Genomic DNA, 19,502 nt, shown 5'->3' with positions numbered 1-19,502 from the left:
GATTCGCCCCCAGATCATTTAAACGGAACAAATGAACCAATGGTTTCACAGTCAGCATCGAAGGCACGAAACAGTTGTGTTCACGGGCTGAATACTACACCTCAAGATGATTACATTTACAATTGATATGTTCAGAATAATAATCTATCAAATGATGATGTGAAGGGTTGCTTGTCATGATGAACCTAAAATGTTCACCTGAATCTGCAGCTCACCTCGGCTTTAGAGTCGTGGGAGCTTCTTTAGCTTCTGTGCTGCGACACATTCCCCAGTGAAACAGAATATTTGAGCTGTGTGTCGGTATAAGAGGGATTTAAATCAAATCCTTCGCATTTGATTGGACAGCTAAAAAGTGGTCGGGATTAGAAGTGTAGACTGTGGCTACACATCCCCCCACCCACCCACCCACACCCCACACACACACACACACCTCCCTTTGACGCTAAAAGTTTCAGTTTGATTGATGGATGATGTCATGGTAGTGTTGGTTGAAAGTGATTGGTAGTAGCTGACGTAAACACACGTTATATTTAGTTTCACAGGACGAAAAGATGATTGGATTCTGATGTAACAACACAAAGAAATGTTTTGGCTATATTGTTAAATAGGTGCAATAAGAGCAGGGATGTGATCTACATGTAGAAGTTTAAAAGCCATGTTTTATTTAATCTGGACTTTAAGGAGCCTTTTAGGGTCTTCCATTTTATTGTTCAGCCGTCTGGCCCACAACTTTACTGTTTTGGTTTGTTAGCAAGTTTGTCATATTAACCTAAAAAGCAATGTTGTTTTAATAAAAACGATTTGTTACATTGTTTGACTGGCCCTTTAGTTCTGATCTCTGAGGCCCTAAATATGTTTCATTAATCTGCAAACACACATTTATACTATTAGAATAATGTGTGAAATGCTTTGTGTACATCTAGACTCCACTCCTCCTTGTCGCATTATAAGATGCAACTGATCCACTGCTGGGTGGCATTTTGTATTAGCTGAAACTCCATCAGAGGAAGTTAAAGGGCAGCTAATAAAATAGGCTTCCTAATTGTTCTGCAAGAGAGAGAAATTTGCAGTATGCTAATGTGGCTTATAACCTTTCTTTTTTTTGCTTTCAACAGGCACCAAAAGGCCATTAACACATTATAAAAAGAGAAAATCCCTTTTAGCCCTTTAGTTCGACTTGCTTCCTTTCTTTCTATTCTCCCGTTCCCCTTTCTCATTCTGAAATTAATCTGCGGAAGATTTGCTATTAACAAAGAGTATTCACAGAGCGCAGCGCAGTGGGTGAGGGCCTTGGATGAAGAAAGAGAGAGAGGGGAATGGCGGGATCAGGCTGTTCACTGAGAAGAGGACAAAAGACAGGAGGAAATGAAATGTGGAGAAAAGAAGGATGCAAGTAAGCAGCAGATGCCGCACATCATTGCCTGGCTCTTTCTGAATTGTGACTCAGTGTTGTGCCCACGCACACAGGACAGGAAGCACTTAGTCACCTGTAGCACCTTCTCTCCCGTCTCCTCACACCCCTGTTCCACACTCGAGGATAAACTCACACATACAGCATCCTGCAACTCCCCCTTAACCTCACCCTCTTTCTTTCTAACCCTCACCCCTTTGTTACTGCAGTTACCATTAGACTGTGAAGTAGGAAGGGTTAACGACATGTTGAAAGCGAGTTTTTAGTTGTTTGCGATTTGTTCCTGTAACTGACTGCAGATCAGGAATAATCACATTTATTTTTCTAATATTATTGTTGACAGCAGGCCTGTTGTTCTTTTTATTCAGATTGCACTTAAATTAAGTCATGGTGATTATATTATATTATATATATTATATTATATATATATATATATATAAGTTATTCATATCAATCCATCAACTCATGTCATTTCATCAGAACACGTAGGCCTGGCCTGCACAGAAGAGGATTTGTTGGATGTATCCAACACTAGAAGGATTTGTTGTCTGTGTATAGTGAACAATAAGACAAAAGGGAAGGAACTTTCCAAAAGAAAATTGCATACTGAATCGCAATTGCAATATTGGTCTAAACAAAATTCAAATTAAGATTATTTTGCCATATTGTTCAGCACTAGTTAGTCCTGAATTTTGCAGGACACAAGTCGTCTTAGGTATGTTCTTTCAGCCTTACAGTAATTCATCAGGGAATATTTACTTATCTGTCAAACACCATCTGTTGCTCACTCTCATCCGTTTGTTCTTATTTCCAGGTGAATGCTGTGACATCTGTTATCCTGTTTCTCTCCTCCTCGTATCATTTCTTCATTCCCTTCCTCCGCATCCGTCATAATTGATCTTGTCTGTCAACACCCCCTCACCTTTCCTCTGCTCCTTTTCTAACTTCTCTTAATTGTGCGCATTGTTACTCATCTTGTAACACCCTTTAAATCTCTTTGACGCAACATTAGTAATACTAATAATAACACTTTTCATCCTCCCATTGTGGTTCTGCTCTTCCAGCTCCTCACGATCCTCCAGGAAATCACTTGTGAAGACTTCTTGTTCCCCCTCCGGTTCATTCCCTCCTCTTCAGCTCAATTCCACAGGAAATGCGTGTCGTCTTCTCATTCATTCTCGGCTCCTCTTCATTTTTCAACATTCACAAAATGTTCAGTCACTTCTTTTTCATCCTCACATCCTTCTTGCTCCCAATTACTTAGTAAATGTTTAATCAGCTGTCAGCTCTCCCTTCTCATAAGTTCAGTCTTCCACATCCTTTCTCTCCAGGCAATATTGCATAACTGTTAGCGCATTAAACTTTACCCTCACAGGATGTGAAATGAACATGGGCCACCTGCTAAATGTAGCTTTAGGAACAATGGAAGCCCACTAACTTTACCATGCTGGCAGGTACAGGTACGTATAGGTGTTGATGGAAACACACCAGGCAGGGTCGAAGAGCGGCAATAATTACATTCCTCTACAGCCGGGAGGCGTGTTTAGGCGTTTCAGGGGGGAAACAGGTTACATGTCACAGCAATCACAGGACTCCGTTTGGTAAACAGTGCTTACTGATTGGCTGAGGTTATCTGGCCACATTTACATTAAAACTGACAGTTTCAATGTGTTAACAATGAATCAGGGCTAGATGTTGCAAAACCACCTGTTCCTTCTTTGTCTTATGGTTATAGTACTTACAACTAAATACAGTGAACATTGAAACACAGATTGTATTGTCTGGTTAATAACTATGAGTCAGGGATAGAGAATATAAATAGGCTACGTGTTGTTGAGATGAGAGCCCAACACTCACTCCTAAACACACTTTGGTCTTTTTATGGACCTTTTTTTTGCAAGGCACTGCTTTAAGCGACTTCCTAACTAAAGAACACTAAAGCCGGGCTCAGACTACAAGAGTTTTGAGCCTATTTATCCCCAATTCAGAAAGCTGGTCTGGGACCATGGTTGGTACCAGATTATCTGGTAATGTGGGGGGTTAACAGATCCAGTCTTAAACTTCTCAAACTCTTCTCGCTGATTTATAGGGGCCGCCTCCAATTAAAAAGTGGGTCTCCGTTGGATGTAATGCATACACCGGCCAAAACCCTGGTTGTGTTCGTGTCACTGAGCCGTAAAACATCACATTCTCAACAGTTTAGAGAGTAAAGCAGCTGTTTTATTTGCAGGGGATTAATAGGACAAATATCTGGGGATGATCATGCCCTCCGGTTCCCCAACAGGGGGGGGGGGGGGGGGGGGGGTTCTCGTTTGAGCAAATCTGCCGACACTTTACGTGTGTGTATGTAGCACAAGCAACAGTAATTACAAGCAGCCCTCAGCATCAGGAGGTGCGGGCTGATCGAGCGGTCATTCTGTTCACGACATCCCTCCAGCGGCTTTCTGTTAGTGCTGGGAGTGTGTGCGAGTGCAGATAAGACGGGCACTACAGCGTGTCTCAACGCGGGAGGGAGGCAGATGGAAGAGTCACGTGAAACAGGCGCCGGCTGGTGTGTAAAGCGAGCTCTCCCCTTCCCCACGACTATACCTCTAACCCCGCACCACTCCTATCTCCAGCTCCAGGAAACTCTCGGGGTGCAATTTAGCGCTTGTGCTGCACTGATAATACTGTCTCCAGGGCAGGAAGGAGAGAGTAATGGGCAGGGATAGAAAAGAGACAAAGACAGAGGGAGGTGGGGGGGGAGTGGACAGAAAGAGAGCGGGGGAAAGAGGGAGAGGGAAAAAGGTAAGGAGAGGGGGAGATAGAAAGAGACAAGGGATGTAATAGGTGAAAGGAGGAGGAGGAGGAGGAGGAGGAGGAGGAGGAGTATCACCATGGAAAATACAAATGCAATCCCAAGGCCTAATTTGTGTCAGCGCCAACATGTGATTAAACCAGAGAAACCTCAGCAGCCTGAATCATGACTCGACTCAAAACAAACGTATCTCCCGCAACTGAGCGACACTCAACTGAATCCGCTTTTACACAGCTTCATCACTGAAGTGCAGGTAAAACCTTAAGTGTTCAAAGGTACGAGAGTGACTGCTCACCAAAACTCAAACTGCATTACACACAGACTGCAACAGCTCCGCCTACAGCTCACCAGTGACGGTGGGAAGAGGGTTTTTCAGATTATCCACAGTTTTTAATTAAAGACATATCGAAGTGACAAACATGGCTCAGAATGTTTCTGCTTGTCTGAACTATAAATGACAACATTTATTTAGGGATGCTGGCTGTAATCTACAAAACCGGAACAGGGGTCATGCCATACCAACTCACTTCCCAGTTCATGTTCATGAACCCACAAAATACTATAACTCTACTCCAAATAAAAGCTTTTTATTCTAAGCCTCATGTGTTTACTGGATTGACTTGAAATGTGTACTGAACATGTATTTATGTCAAATGTTGTTGCAGAATGTTTTAACTAAATCAAATGAATAAAGAAAAAAAGAGTTTTACCCGAATGAAGAATCTGATTTGATTGTGTGTAGTATTAATATAGTTCCATCACATCTAGAAGTTATTTTGTCCTGCATAAGAACTTGTTGATAAACACATAAATATACTTTGACTGTATATTTTCCCAAGAAGGATTATTTTTAAATTCCTTGAAACTTTTTTGTGGGAAAGAGTTAATATTATAACATACATATATTATAATATGTGAAGTGTTTGCCATGACATGACCTGGCAGTCTTGGTGAGACGGTATGGAACAACCCAGAGGTGATTATCTAAATTACCATTGTGGCCCACCTCGGCCTGAGTTCTTTAGGCAGCGGCAGATACAGCAGGAGAGTCAAAGTCATTCTAGCGCAGTTAGGGATTGTAATATATTTAATATATAATTAATTTCACACAAAGAGCGAATATGAAGCCGGAGTCAAGTGTACCATATCAATGGTATATGCTGCAACATGCGTTTTCTTGTATGCATTGTTATATTTCTTAAGTGTGTTGCATATTCTCTCATATAAATGTAGAAACTGGTAATGTGTGTGTGTAATGTGTGTGTGTAATGTGTGTGTGTAATGTGTGTGTGTAATGTGTCTTCCCTATGTATTGCAGTTCATGTTCACCTGTTTGGAGGACTCGCTGTAAGCTAGCCAGTTTTAAAAAGTCATGTATTCCGGATTGAATCTCCATGCATTGCAGACAGAGCCTTCATTAATAATGAATTTGACAGAGCTTTTAACTCATTAGCATATTCTCTGACCCGCAGTAGGGGACTGGGAGTGTGCACGTGCTGATTGTGCCCCGTGCTACTCTGACATACACACACGGTTTGTTTTCTTGTTTGGTATTAATATTTATGGACTTTAAAGTGTTTATGCTTTAAATTATTATTATTAACCTTTGACCTGTGAGCAACCATTTTACAGCTTCTACAGGAGCACGTCACCATCTAAAGGTCGCCACATTCAAACACAAAAAACAAACGTATGAACAGGCACTGTATACTGCCTGCGGTCCGAGTCCGGACCCAGACGGCACAGAACTCGGACAGCACCCCCCCTCGCACGGACCTCATCCGACATTTTCTCTAACTGGACCTCTTCGCATTTTAGTTGAATAACCCTTCTCTATTTCATATCAATGAAATATGGCAGGATAAAACGCGACTATGACATCAAACAGAGCGAAGTTAAGTCAACCCTGATTTGGACCAAAGGCAAATCTTGTGTGGTTTAATAACAAAGTTGTCCTCTAAAAGTAATGTAATCTCATAAGGTCGGTCTTAAAGAGGCAGACTTCTGTGCGTGTGTGCGTGTGTGTGTGCGTGTGCGTGTACCAGTTGTTTGGTGTTCTCAGTTTTCAGGCGTTTCTGTTGTCTTTCCTTGGTCATGGCTTTGGTCATCTCCTCCCTTGCTGCATCCCTCTCTCTTTGTGCCACTTTGGCCAATTCCTCCTTCAGTGCTGTCTGCTGCCGTTCATACCTGAAAGACATACACGCACACACGCACACAGACACACACACAAATACATAATCATGCTTTCCTTTGTTGCATACGATCATCACTTTCTGCTTTCCAAATCCTTTGATTATAGTCCAACTTACTTTACACATGTATTTCCACAAGGGGGCAGCATATACCAAATAAATCTTAGTTCTCTTGAAAGACAATATAAATTCTACAGTAATAAGAATACTGAAAGTGATTGAGAAGAAAAGGCATTTTAAGATGGCTTGCATCTGTTAGCGTTCCGTTTGACCTCCAGCAGTGGTGCAGTTTCAAATGTAACATTTGTTGTCAGTTTTCATTTCGGTCTGACCTTGACCTTACTGAAAGGAGGAATGTCTGATTTATAATATACGCAAAACTTTTGTACAGTTCCCCAGTTAAATCAGCCAACCACCAATCTGTGTTTCCCCTTTTTTTATATATTGAGGGCCATCTGACCCAAAACAACTGACTCAAAATATAACTTACACTTTGGTTCCTTAGTCAACACTCGTTCTTCCTCACATGATGCTAGTAAATTCAAATTTCCTTGGAATCCAAAGTCAGCTAAAAAACGGGTCAGTGTGTACATGCATGCATTTATATTGCACTCAGTCCCACAGCCCACCAAAAAGTGTGCCATGTATACATACAAAGGGAGTACGGAATAAGCAGCTTGTGGATATTCTGATTGTATGGAGCGGGTACAAATTGAATTTACAATGTTGTTAGCTTAATAAATCTCTGGCATCCCTGCTGGCCATTGAATTTCAGAGGAAGATCCACCATGTCTGTATATAGATGTTGTTAGAGAACGTATGAGCCAACTCAGATCTCTGAAATGGTCACAATGCTACACTGGAGCATCTGACCCTGCTGCAATCGAGTTTACTTTTCTTAAAAAATGTGCAGCTTAGTAACACCAGTTCTTTCTTACAGTCTTTTTTGAGCGAGGTAAACAAACCAGGTAGTTTTTAATGATTTTACAGCAGAAAAGAGGCACTGTTGTTAGGGGCTGTACAAACACTGGGTTATTTACACCCTCAAATCCATTGTTCAATGCAGACACGCAGAGGGCGTGTTCAAACGCAAGAGCAACACAGTTGCGGCATGCAAGTGTTCCCAAGCGCCTATTTTTCAGGGTGCAACCAGAGTTAAAAGCCGTTTAACTTTTGGAATATAGCAGCGCATGTCATGTGACGAGGAACAACCAATCACAGCTGGCAGATATCTTTCCTTTCTTCCGTAATTATCAGTCTACGGTAAATATGGAGGAAAAGTTCATCCATTTCAGTGCAGGGCTATCATTACCCAGAGCTTACAATGTAATCATTTTATGAGCACAGCTGCTAAAATGTCACACAATCATTCATATCCTCTGCTTTCGTGTTTCGAGTGCCGGTGTCCGGCACACACAATACACACCACAGAGCAGAGCAGAGACATAAACAGCGTTTCCTAGGGAGACCACTGTTCCCACGGACAATATTTTAAGACGCACCTAAAAAAACAACGCCTGGAAGAAGATCAGATGATACGGTTAGCTTTTCATGGTTGCTTAACAATGTCAGGCGCAACCTGCGTCAGCGTCCTTAAAAGCCGGCCCAAGAGCAGGACCCCAGCAGCTGACTGACGCACCTTGTGTTTTATCAGGCGTGTGTACGGCCCCTTAGTCACTATAAATACACACAGGTTCTGATGTGGATATTCTTCAAAATAAAAAAGATGCACACAACATACAAACACATACATACATAAAAACCCCACATGCTCTTGAACCCACCTTTTCTGTTCTTCCTTGGCGTAGGAAGCTGGTTTGCTGGACTGGGTGCCGGGTTGGGCCCGGTGCTGTGGGCTCTGCTGGGGTTGAGGGCTTGAGCTGGCGCTGCGAGGAGCACCTGGACAAAGACGGAGTGGATAAATAACTTGCAGTGGACAAACGATTATCAACTGTCGCAGCTTGGTGACCTAAAGGATTACAATTTAACAAGGGCATATGTTTTGTTTCACCATTGGTGAGGACACATGAGGGGGTTAGGGGGTCCTCCTCCGGGAAGATTTGAGCTAAACACTTAATTTCCTGCATTCTGGTGAATTTTTTTCTGCATCAATTGATGTGCAAAATCTCAAAGACAACACGACATTCAGGCGACAGGTCACAATTGAAAATATTCAAATAGAATCTAATGCAGTAAGGCTCTCATGCATCCTGTACTGCTTTCAAATATTTATGTTATCCCAGCTGAGTGAACACGATGAAGGCATGATTTATTCTTCCATCCTCTTTTGTGTAACATGTCTTTAAATGTGCAAGTAGCACCTATACTAAATGAATGCATCAGCTAATGCATTAATTCATCCTATTAAATAAATGTATTTTAATTATAAACCCCTAGACTTTAATAGCTCATGTGTTTCAGCAAGATTACATAATAAAGTCGGAATTTAATGAGAATAAAGTCATATTTCAAGAAATAAAATTGTTATATCAAGAGAATAAAGTTGTAATTTTACAAGGAAAAACGTTGAGAATTGCATACTAACACTAGTCATGTGTCAAGTTAATGATGAAGACCTAAAGTCACTGGTATCACAAAATAAGCTCCTTATCTTATAATCAGAGAACATGAAAACAGTTACAGAAGGACAAGAACAACCTGTGTGCCATCTACAATGTGTAAACAGCACATTCACCAAGTCAGCCAGCAACTTTTGCCGTAAAAAAATTTAGGCAACACTGTAGGGTGCATGATACCTGTGTCTTTCTGAGGGCTTGAGGTTGATGAGGATGTGCGTTCTGGAGCGATGTTGGCTACTCCTCTCATCCTCTGGAGAACATCTTCTGATAGCTAGGGAGGGATAAAGAGTCAATTAAAAAAAGGCAAAAATGGCTAGGCTAGAGACAGAATCAACAACATAGGATTGCCCCTCTGTTCTTCGCTTAAACAATGAGAAGCCTTTCTGCAAGTTTCTACAAACACAATAACACTTTACTGGAGCATAAAGCATACCATGCACATTACGTGGTGTCATCTTTAATCAAACATTCAATTTATCATCTATGGGAAGTTTGGCAAAACACATAAACCTTCAAAATGTGCCAGAAGCTGTACTGTGAAATGGTTAAACATCAAAAACCACAGTAGGCAGCAGCCACTGACTCACTGTTTCTATGACTCACAAGATTTGAATGTACAGGCTGAGCTGGTAAATAGGATTATCTATCGTTACAAGCTTGTTGTTTCCGTGTTTTACAGACATCTTTACAAAAACATTCACAATCATTATAATGCATGGACGTACGAGAACTATAAACTCATAACTTGCTTGAATTGAATAGGTTTATCTTGTTTATTCCAGTGGCTGTTAAACTTCACAAGCTTGCATTTGAGTAAAACTAGGTCTGATGGTGCCTTCACTTCCTATGGGAAATTTGGAAATTACATCCAACAAATTCTAATAGATCTTAGAAATAATGAATTTGGTATGGCTTAATACACACAACATGTACAGTATTTAAGCATTGTTTGTGTGTGCACATACATGTGGATTTAATATGTAATTTCGAAAGCAGTCCTTAATTAAAGATAACACCAAGCTGAAAAGCACTACTTAACCGACCTCCTCCAGTTGACAGTTTCTGGCCTGTTGCACCTGTGTGACAACAGCATTACTGTTAGGTGGGGTCAGTAGAGTGCGCTAACTGTAACCAGGCTTAACAGGCTGTGAAGGTCAGGGTGCAGGGAGTACACTTCTACATCACTACATCAAGGTGAGAACCTCAACCACAAGAGGTCAGCCCAAAAAAAAGTATATACATCTGCTTATGTAAAGTTGCACTTCATAATTTAAACAAACCTCCATCTGGAAACAAAATTGCAAATTTCTCTGCTAATGAAAATGCAGTGGAATCATTCTCATGTTATTACATAACTGCATAAAGGTGCCAATCGAAGTCCCTGTCCCAATATGATAAACTGTGCTCTTCTATCACTATTAACTGCATTCAAACATGTTTGAACATAGTAGTTTAATAGTGCTACATGTATCGTTGTCTTATTTCTTACTGCATTACTTAGCGCTTCACAAAAATCCGACATTTACAATAGTCCTGGAAGGCAGCAGTGTCAAGAGGCAGAGAACTGCACGCCAAACCTCATTCGAAATGTACTCATTTAAAGCCACCTTAGTTATGGGCAATATCCTCATTGCTACATCAATATTTTAATCACTCCTTTATTTAGCAATTCATCCACTGTGCAATTTAAATCTTCCAACAAAATACCAGCGAGGGTTAACTATTCGTTCGACTCTTAGTTTCCATCTTCAACGTTGGTAGCAAACGCTAGAAAGTAGCTAGTGAATTGTAAAACATGTGCGATTTCTAATAATTTAGAACTGCTGGGGGAATAATTTATATGCCGAATTTACCAGAAGACCCTGAATGTTTATTCGTGACCTTTGTCATCAACCAGATAATTAATTTAGCAAATAAGCAGGGTAAACTTGTAACTCCAGTTTATTACGACTGAAGTTTGGCGTAAAGAAAAAGTGTCGTTTCAGGTCGTTCATCAACCTGCCACAGCCCCTGCATCCCTTTACATCCTTGTGTCAGCAGTCGCTTTAAATGCTGTAGACCTAACGTTAGTTCAACTCAGAATAAACCAGTAATTGAATTTGCTGTGTGGCGAAAGCTAACAGCTAGTTAGCGCTAGCCGTAACATTAAAGTAATGTTAGCATGGTTTATCAAACGCTAGCTAAATTAGCGTTACCTTGACACCACGAAGAATCCTGACTCTGTCCTCATCATCCACACCGAAAGACACTTTTCTGGTCGTACTTTCTACTGAGCCCATGCCTTCTGGTGTTAAGTGACCTTGCGTAGAATAATGTTACTAACATGAATTGATATTGTTCTGCCCAATGACAAAATGTGTGACAGATTAGATTTAGGTTGCCAGATTCCTTTTAAACCATCCCCCTCTCACAGATGTAGGTTAAACATGGTTAAGCATGGTTTACTTTTAATACTGTATGTATTACTGAACTCGAGCACGTGACATGACATTGTCTTAACCCAATTTATCTGCATGAGTTTTACATGCGTGTTGGGGTCAAATAAAAACTGTTGAATCACTGATATTTACCTATTTTATAGTCCAATCTGGCAACCCTAATTTCATAGACCAAATTTGATTTCAGTACCCTTGAATGAATGAACTCTCAAGAGTCTATCATATACCATACCATACAAACTGTCATATACATACACATTATTACCAGAGTTTATTTGTAGCATAAACACAAATATGGTCAGTGTTGACACACAATGTTTACTGGAAATAAAGAACATAAAAATAAAACACACAAAATTAACTTTCAATAAACAGACAAATGGAAACAAATGACAAAGAAAAATCCCACAATTCCAATTCATCGATATACTCCACAAAAATCACCCTATTCACGAAAAAAAAAATTAAAAAGACATTTTGTAAACAAATTATCCCGTGATTAAAATGCTACAGTTCCGTAAAGCGGTCAGGGTTTTGTATAAAAGAATGGCATTATAAAGCAGTGGGGAAGTAATTTGTTCCACTACAATTACACAAATGCACCATTTTGGCACAATTCCTAACTAATTTGCACTTTAAAATTGTTTTGCAGTTTATACAAAAGTACAATGAGTTGGAGGCCAATTTAAACACCCAAATCAATGTTAGGAATGTAAAACAATAGAAGATGTGTTCACATCCCACACTGCAGCGTGATCCAGGACTCTTGTGTGTTTGAATGGATACTGAACGCTGGGTAAACCGGCTCCCTAAACACAGCCCTGAAGGTGTGAAGGTGCTCCCTGTGCCCTTTGGTGCTGTGGAACATTAATGTCCCCGCCTCATAGTCCAGCGCTACCTCAATCCTCAGTGGATGATTGGTCATTTCCCCCAGAGCCACGTTGCAGGAGGACTGGCACACTGTCAGCTTGCCGTTTTTCCATTGCAGCCGCCAGGAAACAGAGTTGTGTCCTAAGCGACTGTGGTCACCACGGCGAAGGATGCTCTTGTAACACACGCCCAGCGACCACATGCTGTTGGCCCCCACTTCTACCACCCACATGTGCTCACCACTCGAGAACCCCTGGCTGCACAGAACCTGGGGTGCGCTTGTAAAACGCTCTGGGTGCTCTGAATATGGCAGCTTGGTGGGGCTATACTTGACTGAGCGCAGATCATTGGAGACCATCAGGCTGGGGTGGGCAGTGCAGAGGTTGAAGGTGAGGTCCAGGGGGTTCAGGAGAATATGGAGGGAATCCAGGAGTGGGGTCATTTCTGAGCGGAAGTCTTGGGTTTTGAGGCCTGCCTGGAGACGCTTGGTGTTGAACGGAACCTTTAAGGGGATCATGGAAGGAAGGGTGCCTGTGACAACTTCTCTCATCTTATCTTCAATCAGCATGAACCTGGAGAGCAGAAGAATTTCTCAGTTGAGGATTGTTACCATTTGCTCTGCCTTGGTACTTTGCAACACATGTCCCAATTCATTTAGGCTGCATGAATGACATCCAACAAATTGGACAGAGCTCAGTCAATACACACATTTTGCACATACTTACAATAGTGTGTAGATTTATCTGCTTAACTTATATTTTAAATGACCTGAAATTTTAAGTGTGAATATTTAATAGGGCATCTGTTCTCTCATTAGGCACGTTTTTATGTTTTATATTATTTTTATGTTTGTTACAGAAAAAGAGTGAAACATTATTCTGGTGATCCATTAGTCAGATCTAAATTGTTTTATGTCCTGTGTTTATGATTTAAGAAGTGTTTTGGTGTGTGATTTTCATTTTGTACAAATTAGTTTGTGTTGCAATACCAAATTTAGAACTTGGTAGTGATGCACTTCAGCCAAAACGAGTATCACAACAACAAACAAAACAAAGTTGATGAATGTTAAAAATGTTTCTGGTAAAACCTGTTCTACACCTGATAAAACCTTTTTTTTTTTATATGTGCTTAAGTAATAAACACAGGGGAGGGCTTCAGTCATTGTAAAGCAAAGTTTTGTGGTACATGTGGGATACATGTACATTTCTTTATTTACTATAGGATAACGTAAATAGACAATTATGTATGCTGTCAATTTGTCAGTGAAAATACCTTTTCCAGTAACTTTAGGAACTAATGCTTTCATATGATTTTAGGTATTTTTTTGCATTTATTCATTAGAGTATAAGCAGTATACATTTCTGTTGTACCTGTGTATGAAGACGCATAGTGTCTGTCTCACTGAGGGCCTGGGATGCACTTCGCTGGGCCTCCACTAACTGCTGTTGTTGCTCTTTGAGTGCACTCAGTCCAAACTGCCAGCTTCTTCTGTGCAGGTATCTTTCCTCCTCCAATAGCAAACGCATGCGCTCCCTGTACCTGAACACAACACCAGTACATCAAAAAACTTTGAGCTCCAGTCACCAAAAATTGTTTTCCTGCTAGAAATTGTATTTACTCTAATTATTATTATTATTATTATTATTATTATTATTTTTGCTTGTATAATCATTGCAGAGTCTTTCTCAACAGTATGTTTTGTGGTATGGTTCATATGCAAGGACAGCAGTGAAAAAAAAAAAAAAACAGTTCAATAACCATTTAAATGCAAGTAAGAGTTTACCCATCTTTTTTTAAAAGGTACATAGGTTTTTTTTCTTTTTCTTTATAATAGTTTATAATCTTAGAAAAATATTGTCTTTTTGTTGTGAGTTTTTTCTCATAAACGTACCACTATAAATCAGAGAGTTTATCCAATTAAAAAAAACATCATGGCCCTAATACTGTTATGATGTGGTTTAAGAGAGGACCCAAATGCAGTACAGCAGATGAGGGTTTTAACAAAAAGCAAGCTTTAATGAAACAAAGCTGAAAGTACAAAAGGTAAAAAGCAAAAAAACAGAGGGCGCAGGCTATAAAAATACAAAAGGTAAAAAGTAAAACTGAAAACACAAACCAGGAAGACACGAGGCGGTACTAGGAGGCACATGGAAAACATCCAGTAACAAGGGTGTAACATGAATGACAAAGCAACCATGAACACTGGGACAGACAGGGATATATACACACAGACACTAAACGAGTGAACGAGACACAGCTGAAAGAGAAATACACAAGAGCAGGGTGAATGGACACAGGAGGATCAAATCAACAATCACAGGGAGAGGGACAAACACCAGAACAGGAAGTAAAACAAGACATGACACAAGGGGGGGGGGGGTGAAATTTTAAAATAAAACAGGAAACAGAAAACCAAGATCATGACATATATGCCATGGTATTAATGTCATAGCTATCGATATATAAAAATGTAATACAATGTGATAGAAGATATAATTGTTATCATTTTGTGGACAATATAGTACAGAGCATCACAGTCATATCACAGTTACATAAGCAACATGAAAAGCAGATAAGATCAGTCTTATTGTCCACAAATAAAGACGAAGGGTTGCAAGTTAAACATTTACTGTCCACTTTACTCTTAAAGCCACTGAATAAATGGTTTTAAATCATAAAACATAAAATATTCATACCTAAATGAGAAACAATCGGGTTTAAAGTTCAGAAAAAGCATCCTTTGGTATTATCTATAAAGAGTTTAATGGTCAAAAACTTAGCTAATCTGTTTCATCAGGACTGTGTTGGTGTAGTTTGATCCGATTTGATTAACAGTGGCCTAGAAACATAAACACACAACCCCACAGCCAGTCATCAGATTCTGATTAAAATGTTGCTAAATCCGGAATGGTGCATGAAATTATGTGACACCTTTGTCCAACTAAACTCTGCCCACTTCAAACCAGTGAGACGAGGAGAGAGAAAACAGCACGGGCAAAACTCTCATGTGAAGTAAAACAAACAGAAAGCTGTGTTTTCATGACTAAAATTGCTCATAGTGAGACGCTTGCTTCTTGTGCCCGCAACATTTCCTTTGGTGGAAGATCTGCTCGCCGAAGCTCAAATCTGAAGAGATTTTCAAAACCGGTCAACCTGTTTTCCTTAATTTACTATGTTTAGTCTTTGGGCACAAGGGATTACTTTTTTGTACTGTTTTTCTGTACATTTCATTATCTTTTAGGAAAAACAATCGTCCCATGTGCCCAAAGAATATAGTGTGATAAGAAAATGGCTGTATATCAGAAACTATAGGCAACCAATTATTTGGAGCTGAATATCAAAGATATGCACACATACGCAATGTGAAAAATATTTCATATGGAGGACTTCCTGACTTTGACTATTAATAAAAGTGTGATTTTTTTCATGTGATCTAAAAAATGTCAGAGTTGTACTGTTAGACACTTGCCCAAAGTAAGTCCGTACCAGGTTTAGTTCAAGTTTCAAGTTTCAAGTTTTAATTGTCATATGCAAGTTAACGCGGGTCAACAGTACAATGAAATGTGTGCGAGAGAGACAGCATGTCAGCTCAGAAAAATCAGCAAAATCTAATTATATATATGAAATATTTTAAAATAAGTACTATGGTTTTATTGGTTATAGACTTCAACCAATCAAAAGGCATCTTTCCTTATCATACAAAATTTAGTCTTTTTGGAGAAAAAAAATGGGTTAATACATCTGATTTAGGACACCACGTGTTACTTTTAAAAGGCAATATCAATACCAGCACATCTGCAGTATATTACCTGTCCACGAGTGCAGCCATACTGTCCATGACAGTGACAGCCTTGTTCACCAGTTTGTCCCCAACAGCTTCGGAGGCACCCTGCTCCTCTGCTGTCCTCTGAAGGAGACTCTCTGTTATCTGCAGCCTGAAAGAAACCACCTGCAAACACACATGTAACACATTCTCTGTGTTTCACACTTTCCTTTCTTTTATTTATTTTCCATATTGCAAGTGAAAAAGAGATGAGGTCATTTTCATAAAGTCATCTTGACTTTTTGATGTGAGACTTGGCACTTTTTCTCAGCACAGATGTTTTCAAGTATTAATAAGTCACTGAGAACTCAAGTTTACCCTGTCAGAAGTCATTACGCTGCTCTCGTCAGTCGGACAGTTTTAGCATTCTTATCGTTCAGCAGTCTCAAAGCACAATGGCAAAGGGCCAGATAGACTGCAGCAACTTCTTTCAAACTTCAAATGTCACGTTCTCATTGTTGTTTAGCAATGGTTATAAAGTCAAACCTCGTCATCATTACTCAACAATGTGCACTTTGTAAAGTGCTCTGGTTGGTAGCGATTTATTTTAACAATTGTAAGAACTTTGGAGTTGTTCATCAATAATTGTGTGTCCCATTGTTGCTTGTCAGTTTGTCTATGTTCCTTCTGTGTTGATCCTGGTGTTCCCTCGTGCCAACCTGGTTTGTCCTGTTACCTTAGCCTGCTCCCTCTGTTTTGTTTTACACCAGTGTGTTGTACTCAGCTTTGTTTATTAAAGCTCACCTTTTGGTTGCAACCTGCCTGTTGTGTGTACTGCTATTGGGTCCTCTTTTTTAACACAGGAAAGCCAATGCACACAAAAGCCTGCTTGCGTTTCTTGCTGTGAAATATTAATAATGATGATGAAAAAGCAGTTGATTGTGGTTTGCGCATGGCACTTAAGTCTGCTGCCCTTTTTATATGGGTTTATTGAGGCATTTTCCATATGCCAATTGCAAATTGCCTGGCATGCACATCTAATTTTACGATCAAGCGCAATTCATCAACATACTCAGGTGGGTATGAACAGACCCTCATTTTACTCTTATTGCTATGTGCAAGAAAATATACAAACAAGAAACATTCATGTATAAGGCCTAATGTCATTTCCTACCAATGGAAGGTAAAACAGGAACTTAAAGTTTGATTTAATCCTTGTTAGTTTATGATTAGAAATGTTGTTCTTCATGTCCGTCAAATTGTGTGCCTTGCCTGTAGATACATTTAACGTTTTCACACTTTCAGTTACACTTACAGTCACACTTCCTGCTCTGCACTAACTCAAAGAGTCACTGACAAAAAAATCCCCCAATATTCTACATGTTTCCAAAATTGATGCTACAATATCACGTAGGAAAAAAATGTCTGTGCAATAAAAGTCTGGTAAATGACAGAACTACCTTGCTGCGGCTCTCCAGCGCTCGTCTCATCTCTTCCTCGGCTACACTGAAGGTGAGAACATCGTGGTTCTGGTGGTGACCCTCTTTAAGGCACGTGCTGCACATCAAGGTCATGTCGTTGGAACAAAAGTACTCAAAGGGTCGCCGGTGGGTGGTGCAGGTCTTCATCCCCAGCTCATCCAGGGGCTCCACCAAAGTGTGTGCCCTGAACGAGTCCTTCTCGTGGTGTCTCTGAAGGTGCCTGGAACACAGCGACACCTCACACTTCAGGCAGGTCTTCATGGCCAGCGACTGCTCATCTATGCAGTAGTTGCAGAAAACCTCCACCCTCTCAGCCTTCGCTTTAGACTGCCTATCCAGCTGTGGAGCGGTGGCTCGGTAACCCTCGATGATGCCGCATAGTTTGAAGTTTTTCTGCAGGGATTCCACTCCCTGATACTCCTCGCGGCACTCTGGGCAACGTGGAAGTGTTTTATCCTTCTTGTCATCGGTCTTGCAGATACAGTCTAAACAGTAGTTGTGACCACAGGGGAGAACCATCGGATCGGAGAAGAGCTGAAGGCAGATAGGGCAGCTGAGCTCGTAGGCTAGCTGCTCCTCTGGCTTGGACAAAGACATGACTGGAGGTTGGTACGTTGCTTGTTAATTATTTCTCTTCTCTTGATGCTTATCACTCCAACCCGTCTAACCTCACCTCCACCTGTTTGTCATGATACTATCTCTCGTTTCTTCTTCCCTCCTGGTGGGGCGACACGTGAGTCTACAATGACAATAGGTAATAGAGGCAGTATACAGAGCAAACAAGGAAGTCAGCAGCCCATAACAATTATGAAGAATGGCAAGAGGTGTTTCCACAAATTTGTGCAGGACAGCATTCCTTTCCAAAATGCCCTGTGTGTGCTCCAGAAATTCACACCACCATAGGGGCTGCTGTTGACGGTAAAACATACGCATCAGGTGACAGTAGTCATGTAAAGTAATTTAAGTGTAAGGAGTAAGGGGAGAGAGAGAAGGGGAACGATATACGACAGCCTTGGTACATGGGTCGCCTGCACTACTGGGTGAGCTACCGGAGCACCCCTAAACATATGTTTAAAACAGCGGATAGGATAAAATCCCTGGAAACCAGCGTGAATGCAGTTTAGTTGTAAGGGAACCTACATTATGTAGGAGACAGGGTTGCAACTTTTGCATCCTCACCGGCTTGTCACTCACTTTAAAGTGCTTTAATTTTTTTCCCTGATTTTAAGTTGGGTTCTCCTTTCTCGAATCACAAATCCAGTGGAGGAAATGTGTCTTTCATGATCATGCTTGATAATATTAGCTGATTTACACAGTCAAACGAGGACCGAGGATGCAGTACCTGCAGTTATCAGTTGTTTTGAGCCACCACCTTCAAACTGCTCGTTGTCTAATTATAGAAAACAGTCTCCCCTTTTTTCCCCACTTGACTTTTGGTAGGTGACCTTGATACCTCAACTGTAAAGTCTTGTGACTGCACCCTGTAGATTAAATAAAACACAACTCTGAAGGAAGTGATAAGCGTTTCCACCTGCGAGCACAAGCAGAAACACCCACTTACGTTACATGAACAGTGTTGCTGTTGGAGAACAGCCAGTTTCTTATGTTCCCTAGAGAGCTGAGGGTTGGGTTGTGGAATTTTCAAGTCTAATCTATGTTTTGAAGGTGCAGAGTCCTCCACCGGGTTGGGTAGGCTACCGTTGGAAACCGTCGGGTACTCCATGGTGAGGGTTAGCGGGTGAGAACAATAATAAAATAAAAAGATTCTGGAGAACTAAAACATAACTAGGGTCCTCGTGATATATTGAAGAATGAAATTGTGTTCCTGAAATAGATAGACAATGTTTATTTATTCACCCTTTGTCATACATGTGCATACAGTATTTAATGTAATGCACGTCTCGTTGATGAGACACTTCCCACCTTTCCATTACAGTCTGTGAGTAATGTTTTAGACAACAAACATTGGTG

The 19,502-nt window shown here is 40.6% G+C and overlaps 2 protein-coding genes across 2 annotated transcripts in view; both read right to left on the bottom strand.

Annotated features, from left to right (window-relative positions):
* Positions 1–11,492, bottom strand: part of LOC115011025 (MICOS complex subunit mic25a-like) — a 48,438-nt gene extending 36,946 nt beyond the window's left edge. Inside the window, exons 1-4 of the mRNA XM_029435953.1 lie at positions 11,175–11,492; positions 9,157–9,250; positions 8,185–8,299; positions 6,251–6,395 (exon numbers count right to left, since the gene is read on the bottom strand). Of these exons, the coding sequence (XP_029291813.1) occupies positions 6,251–6,395; positions 8,185–8,299; positions 9,157–9,250; positions 11,175–11,258 (438 nt within the window). The 5' untranslated portion in view covers positions 11,259–11,492. The remainder of the gene's footprint in view (positions 1–6,250; positions 6,396–8,184; positions 8,300–9,156; positions 9,251–11,174) is intronic.
* Positions 11,493–11,673: 181 nt separating this feature from the next.
* Positions 11,674–18,261, bottom strand: LOC115011441 (E3 ubiquitin/ISG15 ligase TRIM25). Its single transcript, XM_029436662.1, is given in 5 exon segments — positions 11,674–12,859; positions 13,658–13,674; positions 13,676–13,826; positions 16,097–16,236; positions 17,511–18,261. Coding segments are annotated over 5 exon segments (1,635 nt in total). The 5' UTR covers positions 18,129–18,261; the 3' UTR covers positions 11,674–12,150.
* Positions 18,262–19,502: the final 1,241 nt, after the last annotated feature.

The sequence above is a fragment of the Cottoperca gobio genome, chromosome 7 (assembly GCF_900634415.1).
Source record: "Cottoperca gobio chromosome 7, fCotGob3.1, whole genome shotgun sequence".
Taxonomy (NCBI): domain Eukaryota; kingdom Metazoa; phylum Chordata; class Actinopteri; order Perciformes; family Bovichtidae; genus Cottoperca; species Cottoperca gobio.
This window is presented reverse-complemented; position numbering and strand designations above follow the sequence as displayed.